The 20,281-nt window shown below is 37.6% G+C and overlaps 1 protein-coding gene across 6 annotated transcripts in view; it reads left to right on the forward strand.

Annotated features, from left to right (window-relative positions):
• The window catches only part of tbc1d22a (TBC1 domain family, member 22a), a 124,715-nt gene that overhangs the window by 11,897 nt on the left and 92,537 nt on the right, over positions 1-20,281 (forward strand). For all 6 annotated transcript variants that reach the window (XM_086146997.1, XM_086146994.1, XM_086146993.1 and 3 more), the window contains one exon: positions 10,000-10,070. In XM_086146997.1, coding sequence (XP_086003123.1) covers positions 10,000-10,070 — 71 coding nt within the window. The remainder of the gene's footprint in view (positions 1-9,999; positions 10,071-20,281) is intronic.

A 20,281-nucleotide genomic window follows, 5' to 3' on the forward strand; every position in this document is an offset into this window, starting at 1 on the left:
AAATAATCTATACTAAAAATACATTGAAAGTTGCCTATCTGCTAGTTTCGTATTGTCAGAAAGTCCATTTTGTCTGGAGCACTTTGGGGCACAGCAATCTATTTCCCCTCATTCTTTTCTCAGAACTATTTCTCTTATGAATATAAAAAAAATCAGTTACCCAGAGATATTCCTGTATGCAGGGGGATATGTGTATGCAATATGTGTTTGTGGTGCCACATTGCCTGTCGTTGGGCAAAACATCTGATTTAATAAAGTACGTCGAACCACAGGCTATCGTCTGTGTCGAAAGTTTTCCAGATTTAAGAGCCTACCTTATTCACATGTGCCACTCCGTGCCCTTCCTTGTGAAATTCCCCTTGTTTTTTTAGCAGAAGACACACCAGAAGACATTTCGTCCACAGCATCAGTTTGAATTGAATCCCCCCATATACAGTATATATTGTATTTCATTTTTTGCAACATTCATCTTCATTAATTTAGTACCTTTCAAATTTACAAAGACAAAATAACAACTTAACTCTATTTCAAGCATAAAAGTAGAGCAACGTCTGCAAGTAAAATCTGTAATTTCCCAACGTCACATACATTTATTAGAGCATATAAACACAGGGCATGTACTGTTTTCTTTTCTAAAATGTCTTAACATACATTTTTTTGCATATCTTTGTTTAAACTCTGGTCCAATCACTTTGAAACTGAAAGTACTCTTACATTGCTGGTCTGTGGCAGTGCAAAGCCATAGACTCATATGTTTCGTGTAAATAGTTTCATTCATATTACATAATCCCGTTGATGTTGGTCTTGCTGTGCCACATTGACATTTAGAATCACTGTTGTCTATTAGGTGGCAGCAGTGTTCCTTCAGAATACCCAAAGAAGCTGCAGGGAAGAAAATGTCAACTGAGTGACTTTGTGTTCTGTATTTTTGCATGCCTTCCAACCTGTACAGGTTTTGGCATCAAACTCTGGTGAAAGGATTTGTCAGCCTAAAGTATACAAACACATTGACTTTGACAAGTTTACTAAAGTCATGAGAATGGGTAAATTAGTTAGTATAAACTTGCAGCCGGAAGAAAAGAAAAGGATGACTGGGTATTTGACTGTGCTAAATGAATTCCTGTCACTCCCCAGAGGTGATTATTGATAGATATTTTATGTAATCGTAAAATATTCAATTTTTTTTAAATTTTGTCCCTTTCTGTAAGACTTTCCTCCTTTGGCTGGTTCGTTCTTTGTGTAATGACTGGAATATGAAGTTATCTATGAAGATTCTAGAACAGGGGTGGACAAAATTTTTGGCTCAGGGGCCGCATTTGCTTTTTAAATTTGACAGACGGGCTGTCACAAGATACGATACATGTAAAAAAAAAACAAAAAAACACTTTTGTTAACAGTATATATCAGACTCGTCTGACATTTGCTTTGAAAATAAAACCAGCTTGGTTTTGAAGGCTCTGACTTTTGCTTGCATTTCATGCACAAACCAGTTTTTTCCTTGTGGCATAATGTGTGTCAGTATGTCCACAGTAAAGGCTAAATCAAAAAGGCAATCTGTCATTCTGCGCAGGAAAATTCTCAAGTGTTCTCAAGTAGCTACAAAATGAAATAATTTCCTGTTTGAGCTACCACATTCATTGATCTAATCATTCAATCATTCACATGAAGTATGAATTGTGTACCAATCTTTGGCGGCCAGATTCAAAACACCAACGGGCTGGATGTGGCCCGCTGGCCGTAGTTTGCCCTCCCCTGTTCTATAATGTCACTTACTAATGTTGTTTTGGTAATATCTTTTATAGCTATTTATTATAATGTTAGTGCTATTATTTTTTTTGGCCAATAATGATCTGATGGAAAGTGTTTTGCATTAAAGAGTATGAAGCTGAGAAAAAAAAACCACAAATTAATTTGTAGTAAGTGACTACAAATAGTCTCAGCATTATCAAAACATTTGTGTCTTCTGGCCCCATCACCAAAGTACTCTCAACTGGCTCCAGCCATGAGGTTTTCCTGTGTTTGGAGTCTCCTAAGGGAGGCCCTGAAAGGCACTTTACAATGAAGTGCAGTCGGTTGAAGTGAAGAAGTATTTTATTTACGAGTTGTTAAATATTTCAAATCAGAACGATCTGCAAGACAGTGGACATCATACTAAAATTTTCCATCAAACATTGGTTTTGTTACTGATACATTTAAGGTTAAAATCCCTTCAAATATGTGTTGCAAAATGCAGAGTGCAAATTGCAGAGTGTTGCAAAATGAATAGAGATCTAAGTAACACTGAGTAAGGTACTGTATGTAAAATAAGATCGATTTTGTACAGATAAGAAATGTACAAAATGCACACATTATCATACTTGCCATTGTAGTAATTACCCACTGATAAAGAGTCCAAAGACTCCAAAGTTGAACCAGATCGGTGTCAGTGACAAATGGAGAAATGCTTGATGACGTATATCACAATCCTCTGCATTGGAAGTGGGACTTGAGATAACAAGGTGATGTTTGGCAAAAAAAAACAAAAAAACAAAAAAAAACAAAAGCAAAACACTGTGGTAATGTCTGGAATGTCTAATTTTGGATTGGATGACTCAAAACTTTCATACCACCCTTGGGAGTGGAGCATCTAAATAAGAATACCGGCAGAAATCGGCAGAAATCCTCCTCAGAAAGGTCCATGTTTCATATGATGTAGAACTGCGCAATTTGTGAATTTGCAACCGTACTACCTCTATCTGCCGATCCGAGAAAACTTTTCTGTCTTTGACCGACATCAGCCCTATCCCTTCACAATATCCATCAAGCCCGCACTAAAATCCCTGACGGTAGTTATTTTGCTTTTCCTTCTTGTATAATTATACCTGCAAAGTAATATAGTTGGAATGAGAAAATCTCTCTAATTTAGACAATCAGATGTCAGGGCAACCTAGCTCCTCAAAGGAAAGGCAAGTCTTGGGGCAGTGTCCTTACAGGTCGTAGTTATAATGTGCACATTCTTTTTTAGAAGTTTTTTCCCCTTCAAAACAAATACTCACATCGTTGCATCTGGGCAATTCTCCAGGTCTCTTGACTAGACACAATGCTTGAGGGTAGTATCTGTTTACAAGAGTCACGTTAGTTTATGAGCCGTCTGCTTCCACCTGGCATCACCTTGTCCTTTTGATGAGAGAGACCGTTCAGGACTCTAAATGCATTCAAATTTTAATAGAGGGGGATCTTAACTTTTTAACTAACCACAACAAAGATGTCTCTCCTATGAGTATTTATGTGTTACCTCATGTTGAATGGTTTCAGATGCAACTGGTTCAGTGAAGTCAACAATAGATGCCAGTCAAATGGTTTCCTTTGTCATGTCATTGTGAACCAAGACTGTTGTTTTGGATGACAAAACTTGCATATATCCTCAAGACATACTGTAGCATTCACCTGTCAGTGTTTAACATTGCTGTTCCCCTTACTCCAGTTCTCTCTCAAGTGAGTAAAACAAAAAAAAAATCTATTTCAATTTCAGATTTGCCAAGGATGTTTTTTTTTCCACAATGAGATCTGAATATCTGGCAGGTGTGTGTGGTATTCACTTTTGTGTGAATTGCTGTGAACCTTTTGGTGTTTTGCCCCAGTGGTCGTGCTCCAACTGAATGATGCCTGAATAGTGTATGGCTCCGGCCCGCCAACTGCCTTGCCTCCTGCTCCCATCAGCTCCCTGCTCAGCCAGCACTAACTGACAGCGCTTCTCACCTTCTTGTTGTCTTCTACTCTTTTTACTGGCCTTCATACCGAATAGTGCACACAGGCAGGTTGATTGACTGAATGGTAGACAGACATGGAGATATGAAAAAAAGCTGCAGGTGAAGGCACAATCATGTGCTCACAGTGTCTGCAGGTATGGTTAAATGCATATTCTTCACCATATTCTTGGCTTTACTTATGTGGGACCGAGAACCTCACCATGCACTGAATGGACCCTTAGATCCAGCCCCAATTTATAACCCGGTCTACAAAGTTTTCTTTTTTCTGATAGAAGAAATGTTCCTCTGACCCAAATGTACTTGGTTCAAATCCCCATGCAGCCTGAAAGAATCTGGGCCAAAGAGGTGAATGAGACAAATTCTTTCATCCCTCAGCAAGTAAAGTCTCAGTGGCATTTATTCAGGCCTCCAACCCCATCTGCTTTACTGGAGTAGATGTCAGGCAAAGCACACCAGGGCCAACAATGGAAGAAACTAAATCTTGTGTGCATCTAATATGACCTTCTCCCAACATCTTACGACTGCATTATAATAATTCTGTTATTAAAAGGGTTCACCTCATTTAATGAAAATACCATCATAATACTATTTTTTGCCCTCTGAATGTTGCCGAAGTCACTGAGCATTCATTACCTCTTAGGGTCCCATATCTGAGCAGATGTTGTGGGTGTTCAACAGAAGGTACATGGTGTCCTAATCACCCCCCTGTGGCCCACAGCTTATCTCAAGCCAAGACAAAGTGTGTCCCTGTAAGTTCATACATAATGGAGTACAGTAGACAAGAACACTGGGAGAAGACGAGCAACCACTGCCCTTGAGTTGCTCATTGCAAATGTTACAGGTGTTTCTTGTACTGGGGTGGAGTTTAGCTTTTCTCTTTGTCTCTAGACCGATCCCCTGAGGTCAGTGCCTGACAGCATGATAAACACTCACACTACTGATCACACTAATTCCAATACATGTATACAATAATGTGATGTTTTATTGGTCCCAATGGGGAGATTCTGTTTTAACACTCCCCCCCGCTTTCAGCTCTTAATGTATGAATTTGAAATGATTGCCTATGGGGTCAATTAACTGTAAATTGTGTTTTTTTTTTTTTTTTAGTTAGTTTTTTTGCCTCTTTGTGACTTATCTCTATGCCACTGCTGTCAAGACCTTTTGAGAGAACATTTTGCCAACATTTGCAATGTTTTTTTGATTCTGATTTATTTTCCTAGATTAGGATGTGAATGAGGTCTGATACATTTCTCACCTAAAAGTGTCTTGTTTACATTATCTAATCTCTTCACTAAAACTAACAGGCAAATCTAGCCCCTTATCACCTCAGGACAATTGCAGAAACTATTCACTCACATTTTCACCCTAACAACAGCTTCATTTTTCAAAATGTCATAAAATGCCTTTAATTTATTCCAGTGGAGCAATGGCATGGCTGTCTCATTCTTACTGCACTCGAGATGCACAAGACAGTCAGATATGTTTTCAGAGAGATGAGCGGGTCTCACACTAATGAAATGACATCTGTAATTTAGCCTGGATGTCAACTATACTCATGCCGTCTTCTCTTTCTCTGTCCACTGTAGGAAATTGAATGATCTCCTTAGGGATGATTTGTCAGAAATTAGAGATGAGATCTTTGTGCTTGCATAAAAGCATTATAGGTACACAGTATATATATATAGCATGTGCAAGTAGATTTGCAATAAAGGGAAGTGTTGCCACAAAATTGATTTCACATTCAGATTATTGAATACACACTTCTTCCCCTCAGAGCACTGTAGGGGAGGGCTAATTTTAATGTGTGAAACCAGAAAAAATATTATTACTGGTTGGCTTTACCATTGTTCTTTTTTTGTGCAGTACCAGCACAGAACATCAATATTCTGACAGTCAAGCTTTGGGTCTATAAGTCATCTTTACTCATATTGGGTGAACTGTAATTTGGATTCTGCAGAGGTCGAGTTTACTGCTGTAGAGTTTTTGGAGAATAGTGATTCATTTTAGGAGAGACTGCGTTTGATGATTTTCTTTTTTTTTTTTTTTTTTTTTTTTTTTTTTTTTTTTTTTTTTATATTTGATGCAGGGTTATATCTGCTAGATTTGCTGGCCACAATGTGCCATGCAACTATTTGTCCCTCAGCCCTTTTTACAAAGAATTACCAATACACTTGAATTGATTCCTCCCCAATGCAGATGTCCTTTCATCCTTAAGCAATATCCTGCATTGGCTAGTGACCAGTGGGGACAAACCTTAACGGAAATAACTGCAGCATACGGATGTGAAGACTATTAGCTAACTTGTGCCTCACGCCCCTTCGACCCTCCTCTCTTTGCCCCCCATGGTGAGATTAATGCCAGGTGGGGGAAATATAACATAGTTTAATTAAGCCCGAGTCCACAAGATTCATGGACTAATTTCTTTGTCTGACAGTGCAAATGAAGGTTCAAAGGGTGCGAAGCAAGAGGAGGGACACCCTTGACTAGCTGTTAAAGAGTAATGAATGTGGAGCTGCACATGGGGCAACAATTTCACCCTTAAAGACTGGAACTTAGCTGAAAATGTTCCATAACATCACACTGGCTAGCTCGAGGAGGTTTATGTCCGTGAAGCTAGGTAATTGTGCATCCATATGCAAATTGACAAATTACGCTCAAAGATGTAATGAGTATTTCATCTTCGGTGATGTCAATAATTTTCAAAATTTTCTTTAACAAGCTTTTACATTGCAGGGATAAACCACCCTGGGTATACCTGGGTATCCCTCCAAACCACCCTGGGTATACCTAGCCTGTATTCAGATATATTCTAGTGCCTCTCCCAGTTATTATGATAAATGCAAAAGGGTAACCTGCAAAGACTTTTGGGAATGCAGCCTCTCCTATTGAGTGGTTCAGATTTTGTGTAACTCGTAACAAACCTACACTTATCAAAACCAATGTCGACTTCCACGGATATCTTTTTATTGTTGCCCCAGCTGTCCAGTAAGCATACCCCCTCCACAATGTTTACATGGTTTGTCCATGTGTGTATTCAGTAGTATCTTCCACAGTTTTTGGAATACTTTCCATTGCTCTTGCCAATGCAGCATGTGTAAACCAATCAAGGCTAAGAAAGTACCCTAATGGTACACTGCGTTCTAGCTGTGATTTGAGGGCAACAACAGGCCTGCAGTGCCAATTGGTTTCTTTGTGCTGCTCACTTTTGACGTACATTACGTTGTTAACACAACATATTAGATGTTGGAAGAAAAACACAACAAAAAAACCTCTCCTCCAAAAACTCATGCCTGTTAAGTTGAGGGAGGAGATCAAATGCTGCTTTTCTTTGGACGTCTCTAAGTATCGAGCAATATACTGTACCACTACATTTATGCCGAGATACATCTTGCTGTTCCAGTGGTACTCCAAATAATCAAAACCCTGTACAACTGCAGGGTTCTTACTCCCTCCAAACCATTTCAGCCATGCTGTGTACTAGATCACTGTATTGAATATCTATACAACAAAAGTCACAGGGGACATGGGAGGAGGAAATTTGAGGTGAGAGATGATCGGGAAATATAGGGAATAAATAGCTTTTCACATCCTTTGAACAAGCTTAAACGCCTTTCACTCAGTGGGGTTAGACCACTGCTGTTTAGCTGATTGGTATTTGCTATTCTGCTATCTGTCACTGACTCCACTGCATTTGCCTTGAAGAACAGCAAAGGCACTGTCATTTGGCAGCTCTAATCAATACTGTTGACTCTGTTCGTAGAGCTTATCAATTTGCAGCCTGGGTTTGAATGAAACCGTTGGAAGAATTTGTCTTGCTCATTAGGTTCCTTGAGGCTTTTGTTGTTTCTTTTGTCTAAAAAAAATTATTTTAAGGCTCTGCCATTTCATTTGCTCTAAAATAAATTTCTGTTTTTTTCTCGATTCTTAAAATGCAGGAAAACATCTGCAGTGCAGTTAAAGAAGATATTTCCATCACCTATTTGACTGGGGCAACTTGTCTTGATTGTTAATGCCGTTTGTAGAATTTTCAGAAATAATTACCAATTTGGGAAATTTCAGATTCTTTTAAAACCAAGTACTGAAGGGACATCCAATCTAATTGTACTCTTCTGATTGTGGTGTAATCATTACTTCACCATTTCAGAAATATTGTCTTGTTTTGTCATCGGTCTCCATGTAACCCTTTCCTCTGCCTATCACGTCAACTAACTTCATGCTCTCTTTCACTACATTTATAAATCTTCACTTTGGTCTGCTTACAGGCCTGCAGCCTGGCAGTTCTAACCTCAGCTTCCTTCTACCCAGAGATTCACTATCTCTCCACTTTACATGTTCAAACCAACTCAATCTGTCCTCTCTGCCTTTATGCTCAAACCATCCAACATGTGCTGTTCCACTGTTGTACTCATTTGTGATCCTACCTCTTCAACTTTGTTACATCTGCTACCTCGAGCTCTCCTTTATTTTCATAAAACATGTTTCAAACCTATAGTGTGACATGTGACTATGTTTTGCTTCATTTTTTGTTGTATTGAACCAGAGACAGTGTGGCAGTTCTTTTTGTTTTTATCGGCTTTTGAAGTGCAGGCCATATTTCCTCATATTGACGTGCTAACAATATATTGAAGAGCACTGTATTATGTCATGCAGGAAAACTAAACCGAACGTGGCCTACAATAATTTGCAGAAGAATGATTTTTTTTTATAATTCACTGGGTGTAGTCCTCATAGAAAAGACAATGGTCATGCCTTAAACCAAACTATTACAGTCAGTGCATTCACCGGCATTGATTCTTTTTTTTTTTTCCAAATATGATCCCTTTTGGATAGACAAATGATATCCTACCTTTTCTTTGTTGCTAGGTAGGGTGAAATATAAGCTTCAGGTTGCTAGATTGTGCAATACGATGGATTTTTTTTTCTCTAGTCAACACTGTTCCCTACAGACTCCCATCACTTATTATTGTCATTGTGTTTGTCAGAGAGATAGCAATATAGGCCAGCTGTCATGTGAGGCACCAAGCATTAAACCGAATTTTCAGGGTCTTCATGGACCAGACAAATCTACTCATCTTAAACCCCTGAATGAAAGTTCAATTTGCACCTCTCCATTAGATTTATTTTACATTATAGCCTGCCAGTTCCCCCACTTTGTCCTGTGAGAAAGTAGTTAATAATCCACCTCTAACCATTATATGACTTAAGTGAAGGGGAAAAGCCAGCAGGTTTATTGATTTGGATGATTGATTTAGTTGTTATTGGATAAAAATAAATATACTGTAATTGTTTGGAAATCGTCTTTGCTTTATTGCAAATTATGACAATTTCCATTATTCAGTGATATTCAATTCGTATTAACTAGCTTTGCAAAAAGGTAAGGACTATCTCTGATTAAAATTGCAGAATTCTTGTTCATGGTTTTTGCCGCGTCATCATCTTTCAGAACTGTATGCAATGACATTCATGTCAAAATGTGTGGGATCTTTTATATTTTTCAACAAAATATCTTTATTTCCCACATTTTTGATGGTTTCTATGAATATTCATTTCATATCACAAGGAACATCCATCAATTGTCTACCGCTTATTGACTTAGGGTCATGGGGGATGCTGGAGCCTAACCCAGCTGCCATTGGGTGAGAGGCGAGATACACCCTGGACTGATCGCCAGTCAACCACAGGGCAACATATGCAGATGGACAACCATTCACTCTCTCATTCGTACATCTGGGCAATTTTCATCAGTAACATGATACAAAAGAATAATTTAGATGATCAATTCAATTAAACAGAGTCTAGAGTTGAGATTTTATAAGTCTCATTTTCATTTCACTGTGTCTTGAAAGTTGTCGTACTGTGTTTGCGAATGCTTTAAAAGATAGTCAGGAGGATAACTAACTGAGACTGGACTTTTGGGTTGATGTTAGAATTGTTACTTCAGGCAATTAAGAATTGAATTAAGTAGCTGATACAGCAAAGAATTTTAATGAATCATATTTGACCTGAACATCAAAATTTTGCAAGAAATGTATCGTTTTTCTGACCAATAAACTTTCACTCTCTGAATGTCATGATGTCAACAGTCAATAGCCAGTCTGTCAGCTGGTCAGCTTCACCTCTGTATGAGTAAATCAGTAAGATCAGATAATAATCATATAGAATACTATTGCCCTGGTCCTTAATCATCATGGTTTGGGTTGCCAAAAAAGACTTGCTTTTGTTCTTAAAAGTATATTTTGTTATTTCATAGAAGAACTACGGAAACTCAGCTGGTCTGGAATCCCACGACAAGTCCGACCAATTACGTGGAAACTGCTTTCAGTAAGTATCATGTACACCTACACATTCAGTTACCATGATGATATCCAGGGGCTCTTTGCTGTCATATTCTCCTATTCATCCACTTTTGGGCCTCATGTTTCAGAGTGATAATACAAGAGTATCTTTACACAATACCTAAAAGCTGAAAATGTCCCAGCTCTGCCAGGACTTGTATGCTTTCCAGAAAATTCACTCAGTGACAACATTTTGGTTGCGTACAAGGGTGTACCTACTTTCTCAGTATGCAAGAACCTGAGATTGGCTTTTGGAGAAAGAAGGGACACTTTTCTGCAAGCTAAACCTTAAAACCTTAATAATGTTGCAATATGGTGTATTGCAGGGGGAACACCATTTATCCAACATCACACTGTACACTATATGGTAATTTTGTGTAAAAATATCTATATCCCCAAACGGGTTGTGCAGTATCAATAGATATGTATATCGTCATTTATTACTAGTGAACTCATTAAAATGTTTGAAATTCCCAAAACGTTTTTTCAGTGTATGAACACAGTGTGAAAAGAGGGAAAAGGATTGAAAAGACTTAAAAATGGTTTTGCAGAAAATCAAACTCTTTTACAATATAGCTATATAACTTCATGATTAATCAAAGCCATGATAAGAAAGATTGTGTTGTAGAGATGATAAAAAATATTGATGATCTCAACCACAAACACACACACACACACACACACACACACACACACACACACACACACACACACACACACACAAACACCAAGTTGATGTCATGTTCTTTATTTCCTGATTTATGAAGATGTGGTAGCATTTCAGCTTTTTTTATGGAAATTTCAATGAGGGAAATTAATTGCAAGGCACAAATAATTTATTCATGAGACACTGTGTGTTTACTCATTAAACCATTGTTGTGGTGTATAGCTCCTAGTCTGCCGAGAGACGTCTGGCTTTTTGAACGCCATGACTCTTCTATTAATTACCACACCATCACTAATGTGCTGCAGAAAAGATGTCATTAAAGGTGCTTATGTGGAGATGTGTGTGGCTGGTTGTGCATTTTTGGATGTGGACAGTTCCCAACTAGACATTAACAATTCCTTTGTTTGGGACACTTGTAAAATTAAGGCTGAGGATGTCTTTTGGGGTTACAAAGCAGTTGCTGCAGCAAGGAATAGGCACTTTACTTTCTATAGCTGTTGTTTTTTATCAGGGTGATAGAATGCCTTATTGTTGTTTGCTATTGTAAAACAGCTGCAATTATTTACATGGTACTATATGAAGGTGAGCATGCATATCTACAGATACAGTATATGCACTTATGTGTTTGGGTCTCGGAGTTGGCATATATATTGTCTGTTTATATGTGAGTTGTCTTGTAGAAAAAAACAAGAATGTTGGTATTGTTGCATTTTGGGAATGACTATCTGCTTCAACCATCCTGCTGAGAAAATTCCTCAATTCTTCAAACTCTCCAAAGACATGATGGTCCCAATGCTCTAAATCGCTGAAAAGAGAGTGTTTTATGTTCTGTAAAATAAACAAGTATTATTGTCATGACTCTTGTCATCACATCTACCGGTAGGTCACCAGGGAATCAGGACTCAGCATTCAGGAGCTCAGCCAGCCTAGCCATTGATTACCAGGCATACCGTATACATCCTAGTGAACCCCATTTTTTTTATGAAATATAAAACTGGTATTGAAAATATCATTTATATTTTAATTGGTTACATTTTATTGACAGCTTTTTTTCCTGTTTTGATTCTTGCTTATTAGCATGTATTTTCTGACCCATAAATCTGTTTCCTTTTTATTTCACTTTTTCAATTCTGCCTACGCATACATTATTCTGTTTTCGATTAATGAAATGAGTAAAAATTTTGTAAAAAGATAATTTTATTGCAGGTATTGCTCATCTAGTATAATATGAAAGATCCAGTACACACTCTTTGCTGACTTGACAAGATTCTATCTCTACTGTGCTCTGTATGTTTTATATCTCCTGCGTCCTCAAATATTGTAAGGTACACAAATACTGTCCACGTAGCCAATTAAAATGTGGCCTAAAAATGTCAAGGGCTGAAAAAGGTAGCAAATAATATTTAAGCGAGTAAAAATAGTAATTCTGTACAGTTATCTTTTTTAGAGAATGCGTTACCCATTAATATCAATTGATTTTTTAGGCTTATTTTGGTCATGCAAAGTTCACACCCATTGCCAAAGTTTCCTTCAGTTGAAGTTGTAGCTATCTCTGTAGATTCCTTGATTTCTGTGTGAATTATCGAAGGGCTTAACCCAAGGCTTAAGATGAAGCTGAGAGCGGCCACAATGTCAAATGTTCTCATATCTTCAGAAGTGTCATAACACTTGACTGATTTTTCTGTCCTGGCTGTGGTAGCTAAGAAATAGATAGGAGGATCAGGCTTGAAAAATCTTATTTTTGCCCCCCCCCCCCTTTCTCTCTTTCTTTCTTTCTTGCACATACACACACAAATACACACACACACACACGGAAAGGGAATGCCAGATTCCATAAACTTGGCACAGGTACCCAATACAACTTCACTTCAGTAATGTCCTTTGTCTCCTTCTCTTGCTCAGATGCATGCACCCACTTATTCAATTTTTTTTTCTCACACCAACAGGCTTGTTTGAGCTGTCCACTTGTTTTCCTGACAAAAACGTATAACAAATTTTAACCCCTGTCGCCAGAGCCCAGTAATACCACCATAACAAACTGCAACTACCGTCACATAACAGACGGCATACATAACAGCCTCTGCTATCATTAGCTTGTGTTGAAATTAAAAAGCCAAAAGGAGGTGACAGCAAATGGCGAAGGAATGTATTTCTTTGCCTTTACCTCTCGTCTATATGAGCAAAGGGCTCTATTGGTTGCCCCAGGCCTTGGAAACACATCTAGTCGGACCTCATGCTATTTCAGAAATAACACCATCTTGTTTCATTTGTTTAAAGAGCACTTGGTGTGCAAGCCTGAAGGGAAAGGAAAATAAATTAAATGGCATTTCTGTTTTGTGAAAGAATGTCAGCCTGTGGCAATATGTACATTTACTAATGGAGTGTGGCTGTTAAATGTGAAGTGTTTGGGACATGAAAAAACTAACTGGCTGTGGAAATATTGATAAGGCTAAGGAGTTAGATGAGATAGATCTTATAGCAGCAGATTTAATTCTAACATTATGTGAAGCTATATCAAGAACAACAGTCTATATTATTGTGTGTTTTGTGAAAAAAAACTCTTTTGTTGGCTGGCAATTATGCTTGATAGTCACAGGTTTTAAGCCATCTCACACCATGCTAACAGTCGTTATCTACTCCTTTTTTTACACTTAGGGTCAGAGGGCTGCTGGGGCCCACCTTAGATGTCATTGGGCGAGAGGTTGGGTACATGCTGGACCTATTTTCATTTTACCTAGCATAAAAAATATTTTATTACATAAAAATCATTTTATGATAAAATAATTATAGTTCATAATTTATGACAATCATTTTGATGATTATCAGCTTATACCATGATATTGGATATAACAACTCCTGAAAACTGGTGGCTATTTGCATTCCTTACCTTCTTTATGCAAATATCCATCCAAATGTTAACATTTTTGACAACTAAATGTGTTAAAGCCAGCTGATGGCTCAAAAGATTCATTAAGAACAAGAAAAAGAAACTCAAAAAGAGTCACGATGTACCCGTAGGGTCTACTCCTTCATGCACTGCAGAAGAATCATGTTGTCAGAAATGTTTGATGATATTGTTCGACTATCTTTGAGATTATCTTTTTCAAAATTTAATGAAGACCTTGTATTATGATTTTAATATGAAAGGTGCTCAAAGGAGTATTAATTTGAGCTTAGAAGAGCGTAGAAGAAGTCACTTGGTTATGTTGGTCCTGCACGATCCTTCATTGTGTGTTCAAGAGAGGCTCTGAGACTAGAGCGTCTTCACAGGAGGCAGCCTTTGGCTGTATTTATGGCAGTTTGTTTCTAATCTGTTTCCAGGATAATGCTTCCTTGCTGAATAAAAGTCAATTTAGATTGTGAGGAAGCTTACTAAGAAAAATAGATAAATAAATAACAACTTTGTTCATTTTCATTTCATTTAAAATTTTCTAAATGGGTTCCCAAAGCACATTTCCCCTGTTCTTGCAAAGTTTACTCAAGTGGAAGATCCATTAGAGAGATGGAAGAACTGAAGGATTGAGGAGTAGATTGATGTAGGGACGAATGAAGAGATGAGTTTTATGCAGTCTGATTAACAGAGGCAGGAGTCACACAGAGTTGCCCTGCATTTATGCCACTCTTCCAGCCTCCCATTGCTCTGTGTTTTTTAAATCTCTACCCACCTCCTCATTTTAACCGGTGGCCCACATACATGCTTAAAGTTTGTCACTGAGGTTAGAGCAGCGGGCACAACAAGCTCTGGGATACTTGATGGACCTCACATTGAGAAATATTCTATTTTTGTTCTCTCTTTCTTTTTTACCAGTCTTTAATAGGGTTGAAAGGTTTACACTGTGTTCCTTTCCACCCCAATGAGCTCAGTGTGAAATGTAAGTGTTTTTGCACAAATGTGAACACCAAACAACTAAGATCCCCTGAAGCTAACTAAACTGAGGCCAACTCTCAAGGTGAGGCGTTGTCTACTTTGTGGATCCTATAACATTTGAAAGCACGAATAGATGTGCTCATCAAATAAGTATTAAGACATTTAGGTCTTGTTGTGCAGTCTACCCTACTCACCCAAAAGTTTCACCCTTTTTGTATGATTGTTGTCGTTCACAATTGGCCACAAGTTACTCTGACTCTTAACATCTACCTTGACAATAATTTGGAGCTTAACAACCAAATGGGGAAGCAACTCGGATGAAAAATGTCTTAATCCTGGTGTCATTTATTTCAAAATGATGATAAAGGACTTAAACCTTTAGCTGAGACAAAAGATTTGTTGACATTATGCGAACATTTTTCCCTTGCATGGCCCTTCGAGGCATGTTATGCAACTTTGATGGATTCCAATTCTAGGCAATAGATCTTTCGCTATTGTTAAAACTCTCAGGCAATATAATTTCTGAGGGAGATTACAACAACTTATAACAGGCATTATACAGCAAAAGTTACCAAGAATTCAACACTGCAGCACATCAAATGACGCCTTGAAATGACACCCTACAAAATGGAGTCATGCCGCTGTGTATCAAATGCATTCTACTTAAGTGGTCTTTGTGGAGGTCATGTACCTGTGCTGAAAAAACACAGAATGGCCACTGAAGCTTATTTGAAAACCAAATTATTGAAATAACTTGGAAGAGTCTCCTGTTGTGTGGTACATTTTATGAATATTATAAGGGATGGTACACTAATTAGTTTTGCCTGAAGCTAGAGATAGAAACTGCCAAACCTCCTCTTGACCTGCTCGTCGGGAAAAAGGTTTTATGTAAGTTGGAGGGCACTTTCTTAAAAAATAAATACGCATTTTAGAAGAGTGGCAACACTAGGGGAAAAAAGATAGTGGCATGGATTGCTAAAGTGCAGTGGGCCAAGATGCCTTGGTGTGTTTCTACATTGAAAAGAATGTTAATGGCTGTTTTAATGCAGTTTTATGCTTCTAACATATTTTGACCTTTATTCCCCGGATGCAAAAGTACGCTTGAACAAGAGGTAAAAGCTCTTTAATGATCTACTAACCAAGCCCAATAGCCCTTCATTCTACACGGCTTCAATAATGATCACTGAGAATGTAAACAGAAATTCAGGTCCTTTAGCTTCTTGCCACTGAGTCAAGAGGTTCCTCCTTAATGAATCTGAGACGGATATTGAACGCAGATCTTTTTGAAACCAGAGGACAAATAAAACACAAAAATGGTTCCTATTCTGTATGGCTACTTTGAGATCCTCTTTTAACAGTTTGACTAAGAAGAAAATGACTAACAGTATGAATGACTTAAAGATTAACTCAAGTAATTGATAGTAGCTTGTAAACCGATTGTTACCAAACATTGTCAGATAAGAAATCTGAAAAATTTCAGCAGAGGCATTGATATAGGCATATCAGTGATCCATTGAGTTGCAGTAAACAGTAGATAGGAAATAAAACCAAATTCTAATGCTGCTACAACTGTTGTGTGCGTGCGAGCCTGCATTCCTTCTAGCCGAACTGTGTGTGCATGGCCACTTCCAATCGAGCATTAATGCAACTGCAATGTGATTGACCTCCACTTAACTGACCATTAACCTTCAATACACGCATGCCCCCCTCGCCTCCATTTGGCAGAGTACTCATAACATTGGAGCCTACTGTTTTGTTGCTGGCCTGTTATGTTTGTGTGTTGTGTTTTCATGTGGAACACTTTCAGCATATGATGGATGTTTTTTTTGGCAGATGGCAACAGTCAGAGACACTGCTTTTTCAGAATGCTCGCAAAAGTGGGCCGCCAGGAAAAAGAAGAACTGCTTAGATAGATTGTACGTCTGGCATCTTTTGGTTTGTTTTTTGGTGAAAAGATGGCAGGACTTGCAGGGCTATTTACAGAACCTAGCTGACAGAGTAAGAAAAAGTATAAATGATAGAACTTTGATGGTTGAAAAAGATCTGACAGAATATGACGTATGTCTGTGTGTTTGTGTCATGTACATGTGAGTCAGTGGAAGCTGGATATTTGAGTCTGCAAGTAACCTGCCAATGACTCTTATTGTGTTTTGGTGAGGTTTATATAGCATGAGAAGTTCTTTGTCTGCAAGCAAAGATGATGTGCAGCAAATAAATATCTAGAATCTCCAGACTTCTATTGGTGTCTTGTCTTGGTAAACAAAAAATATAAAACAAAATTGAATCTTTTTGTGGCTCTTTTCTCTAGACAGTAGCCCAAAATGGATACATTTTGTGTGACAGTTATGTGACAGCCAAGCTTTAAAGGAACACCGGGCAGGCGACTGAACTTCACACATGCTTATAGTTTGTCACTGGGCTAAATTAAACTCTAGAAAAATTAAACACCTTTTTCCCAGAGGGTTTTCTTTTCATAGTATATATGACCCCATATTATTTCACAAACTTAAGACTTATAGATAAGATATATATGTTCATAATTTTGATAACTAACAATAAATAAATGTAGTTTTTTGCTCCCTTTTTCATATTCAAATACATCTTTTCAATTCACTTTTAATGCTACTTTAAAATGTCAATAACACTGATTGAGTTTGTAGCATTGCAATTTTTTTAATTTTGCACTGTTTTGCAAACATATTACAACATATTTGCAAACATATTGCAAACATATTTGCAAACATATAAACATCATAAAATTTCTGTGCTTTTCATATTATTCAATATATTTCAACAACCTCTTATCTCCAGAATTAAAACCATGTTAAGATTATAGAACATAGAAAATAACAGAGTGAAGTAATTGTCAGAAATATCTTGTGCATATAACATCTACCTTCAGTTCTTCATAATGATTATTTTGCACTGGTAAGATTGTTACATATTTTTTTTTTTTTTTTTTCAGAGAATGCAAAATTTATCATGAACTTCTAATACCATTTTAACTGGGTAGTCACACAAGTCATACATATAGTATGTTTTTTTCATTCAGTAGAAAGTTTTCAAGGATGTGCCAATTCAGGCAAAGAACGTTTCCACAAAAATGCAAGTGATGCTTTTACAGTTATCAGCATTATTTAATATCATGTCCTTGCTATTCCTTAATGCTGAAAAGATTCCGTAATATAAAATGATCCCTTGTCAATTTCATCTCATGTCACACAAACCAAAACTGTTTGAGGCACAATATGATGCTTTTGCAACAAACTGTGGTTGGTAGCATTCGTTAAGCTCACTGAGGTCACCAAATGAAAATGGTATCGCAAGGATAAAATTTCTGTGCTTTTCATATTATTCAATACATTTCAACAACCTCTTATCTCCAGAATTAAAACCATGTTAAGATTATAGAACATAGAAAATAACAGAGTGAAGTAATTGTCAGAAATATCTAGTGCATATAACATCTACCTTCAGTTCTTCATAATGATTATAATAATAATGATATTTCCATCAACGGGCTGTACAAATGAGAAGGGATAAGAGAAGGACAAGAGAAAAACAACACAAAATGCAATTCATTTATTCTGTCTATCCTGTGGCAAAGGGCGAAATGGCGTTAGAAGCATCGTGAATACAGTGAGTCTACTGCATGTTGTTGGATTCAGGGAGGAAACAGGTGAACCCAGAGGAAACCCATGGAGAACAAGGGAAAATATGCACACTCCACATAGAAAGGCCCCTCTTTTAGGATTTGAACTAGAAACCTTCTTACTGTTAAGTAGAAGTGCTAACCACTGTGCCTGTTCGGGAAAAAAGAAATAAACTAACTCAGGACTCATACAGTACAGCAGCAAACAAGTGGATTTTAAAGACATAGACAAGAGCGGGCCTTTCTTGATGGAAAGAGTCCGACTGGCTCACAGTGCACAAAAAACGAAGGCCCTCTCACCAACACTCTTTTTCCAGACTTTGGGGACACACAAAAGACTAGAACAATGGGTGCGCAGTGCACGTCAACCCAAATATGGCTTCACCAAGTCAGATTGATAAGATTGTGCAATGCTTAGGCCAGCACTCGAGTAATGCGTTCAAATTTACTTGTTCTAGATCTCACGATGGCAATGGGTATCATGGCTACAGTTTCTCTATTCCTTTAATGTTTGAATTTTGTGCTTATAGTGATGTCTTCACTTGTGTTTGAAATCCTGGCCTGGGTGGTGTACAATCATTAAGAGCTTTTTGGATGAACGGTAGAATTCTCACGTTAATCACAGACAGACCTCAAGGCTTCCTCCATTTCTGGCCGCTGGATGAATTGTGGCGCTGCGGGCCAATATCTTTTCACAGAAATGGACTCGAAGGAGACATTACTGTGGTAAACACTCCGGTAGGCATGCGAGACTGAGGACATTGTTGTGGATGAGAGATAATGGTTGCAGAATTGGAGTCTGCTTGGAACAATGGAACTTGTTTTGTCTGCAATGCTGGGTACTTCCTGTTTACCTGGTTCTACAATAAATGCCATTATTGAATTTTATTGATTTTTTTTTTTTTTTTAATCCATTTCTCTACAACAGCTATCAGTCTCACTGACTACTCCATGGGTTTAATCTAGGTCTACCTGATATATTTGAAAATGACTGGATATTCCATTAGGTTCTGAAGCCTAAGAATAATAATTAAACAACGGCTGACATAAGTTGTTTTTTATTTCCCGGACTGAATATGGATAATGGAAGTTTCCTCAAACAAATTAATACGTTTGCATGCAATTCAATGTCAAATTTGCTCAGAGCAACAACATTTATGTCAGTAATGTAATTTTTCATCACTGAGACATTTTGAGAGCCTGAAGTCATGTTTGTGCTCAGTTTTCATGAGTCTAATTCTCACGTATTGCAAATACAAGCTTCTTCCCAGTCTGTATTTGTGATGCTGTACATTGAATTTGGTTTTGGGTTTTTAGTTGACTTTCTTCTTATTGCATAATTCTGATCATTCAAGGAGGTAACAGTCAAGCTCAAAAGTAACTCCCCCAAGAGGCAGATGATGTATTTGGTCAAGCAATAGAAAGTTTTCCTTTTAAGTGAAAGGCATTATTTAAAAAGTGTATAATCCCAGGTGTTGGAGTTTGGTTGTGACTAAACTTTGATTCCAGGCTCCAAGCAAGGCAAGATATGTTAGAACATAGTAAAATACGCAAGATGTCGTGTTCTGTTGGAAACTGAAAACATGGTTTTACCAAATTTCCATAAAGCTGTGCTAATGACTCTCATGTGAAAGACACTGTTTTGTAAGGACATGGCTGTATGCAATTGTGTTGGAAACAGACAAGACTAACATCAGTTACCATCCTTAGCTGTTATTTGAACACAAGTATCCATGCAAACACTGATATATTAATGCACTCTCGAACAGTTAAAAATTGATGGTAATGGCATCTATTGCTGTTTTGCAAACGTTTGTCTTCCAGCAAAGCATTATGTTCACAGATCTAGAATTATGAAAAGTTAAAAGTTATCACATTTTTTCTGGTGTTTTCAGTTAGTAGTTGTTCTAAAGAAGCCCTTTTTTGATGAGCAGGAAAATATTCAATTTATATATATATATATAAGATGACTATGATGACTATGTAATGTATGAAAACAAACTCTCATAG

Source organism: Fistularia commersonii, chromosome 5 (assembly GCF_037954325.1).
Source record: "Fistularia commersonii isolate RoL2024-O1a breed Wild chromosome 5, RoL_Fcom_v1.0, whole genome shotgun sequence".
Taxonomy (NCBI): domain Eukaryota; kingdom Metazoa; phylum Chordata; class Actinopteri; order Syngnathiformes; family Fistulariidae; genus Fistularia; species Fistularia commersonii.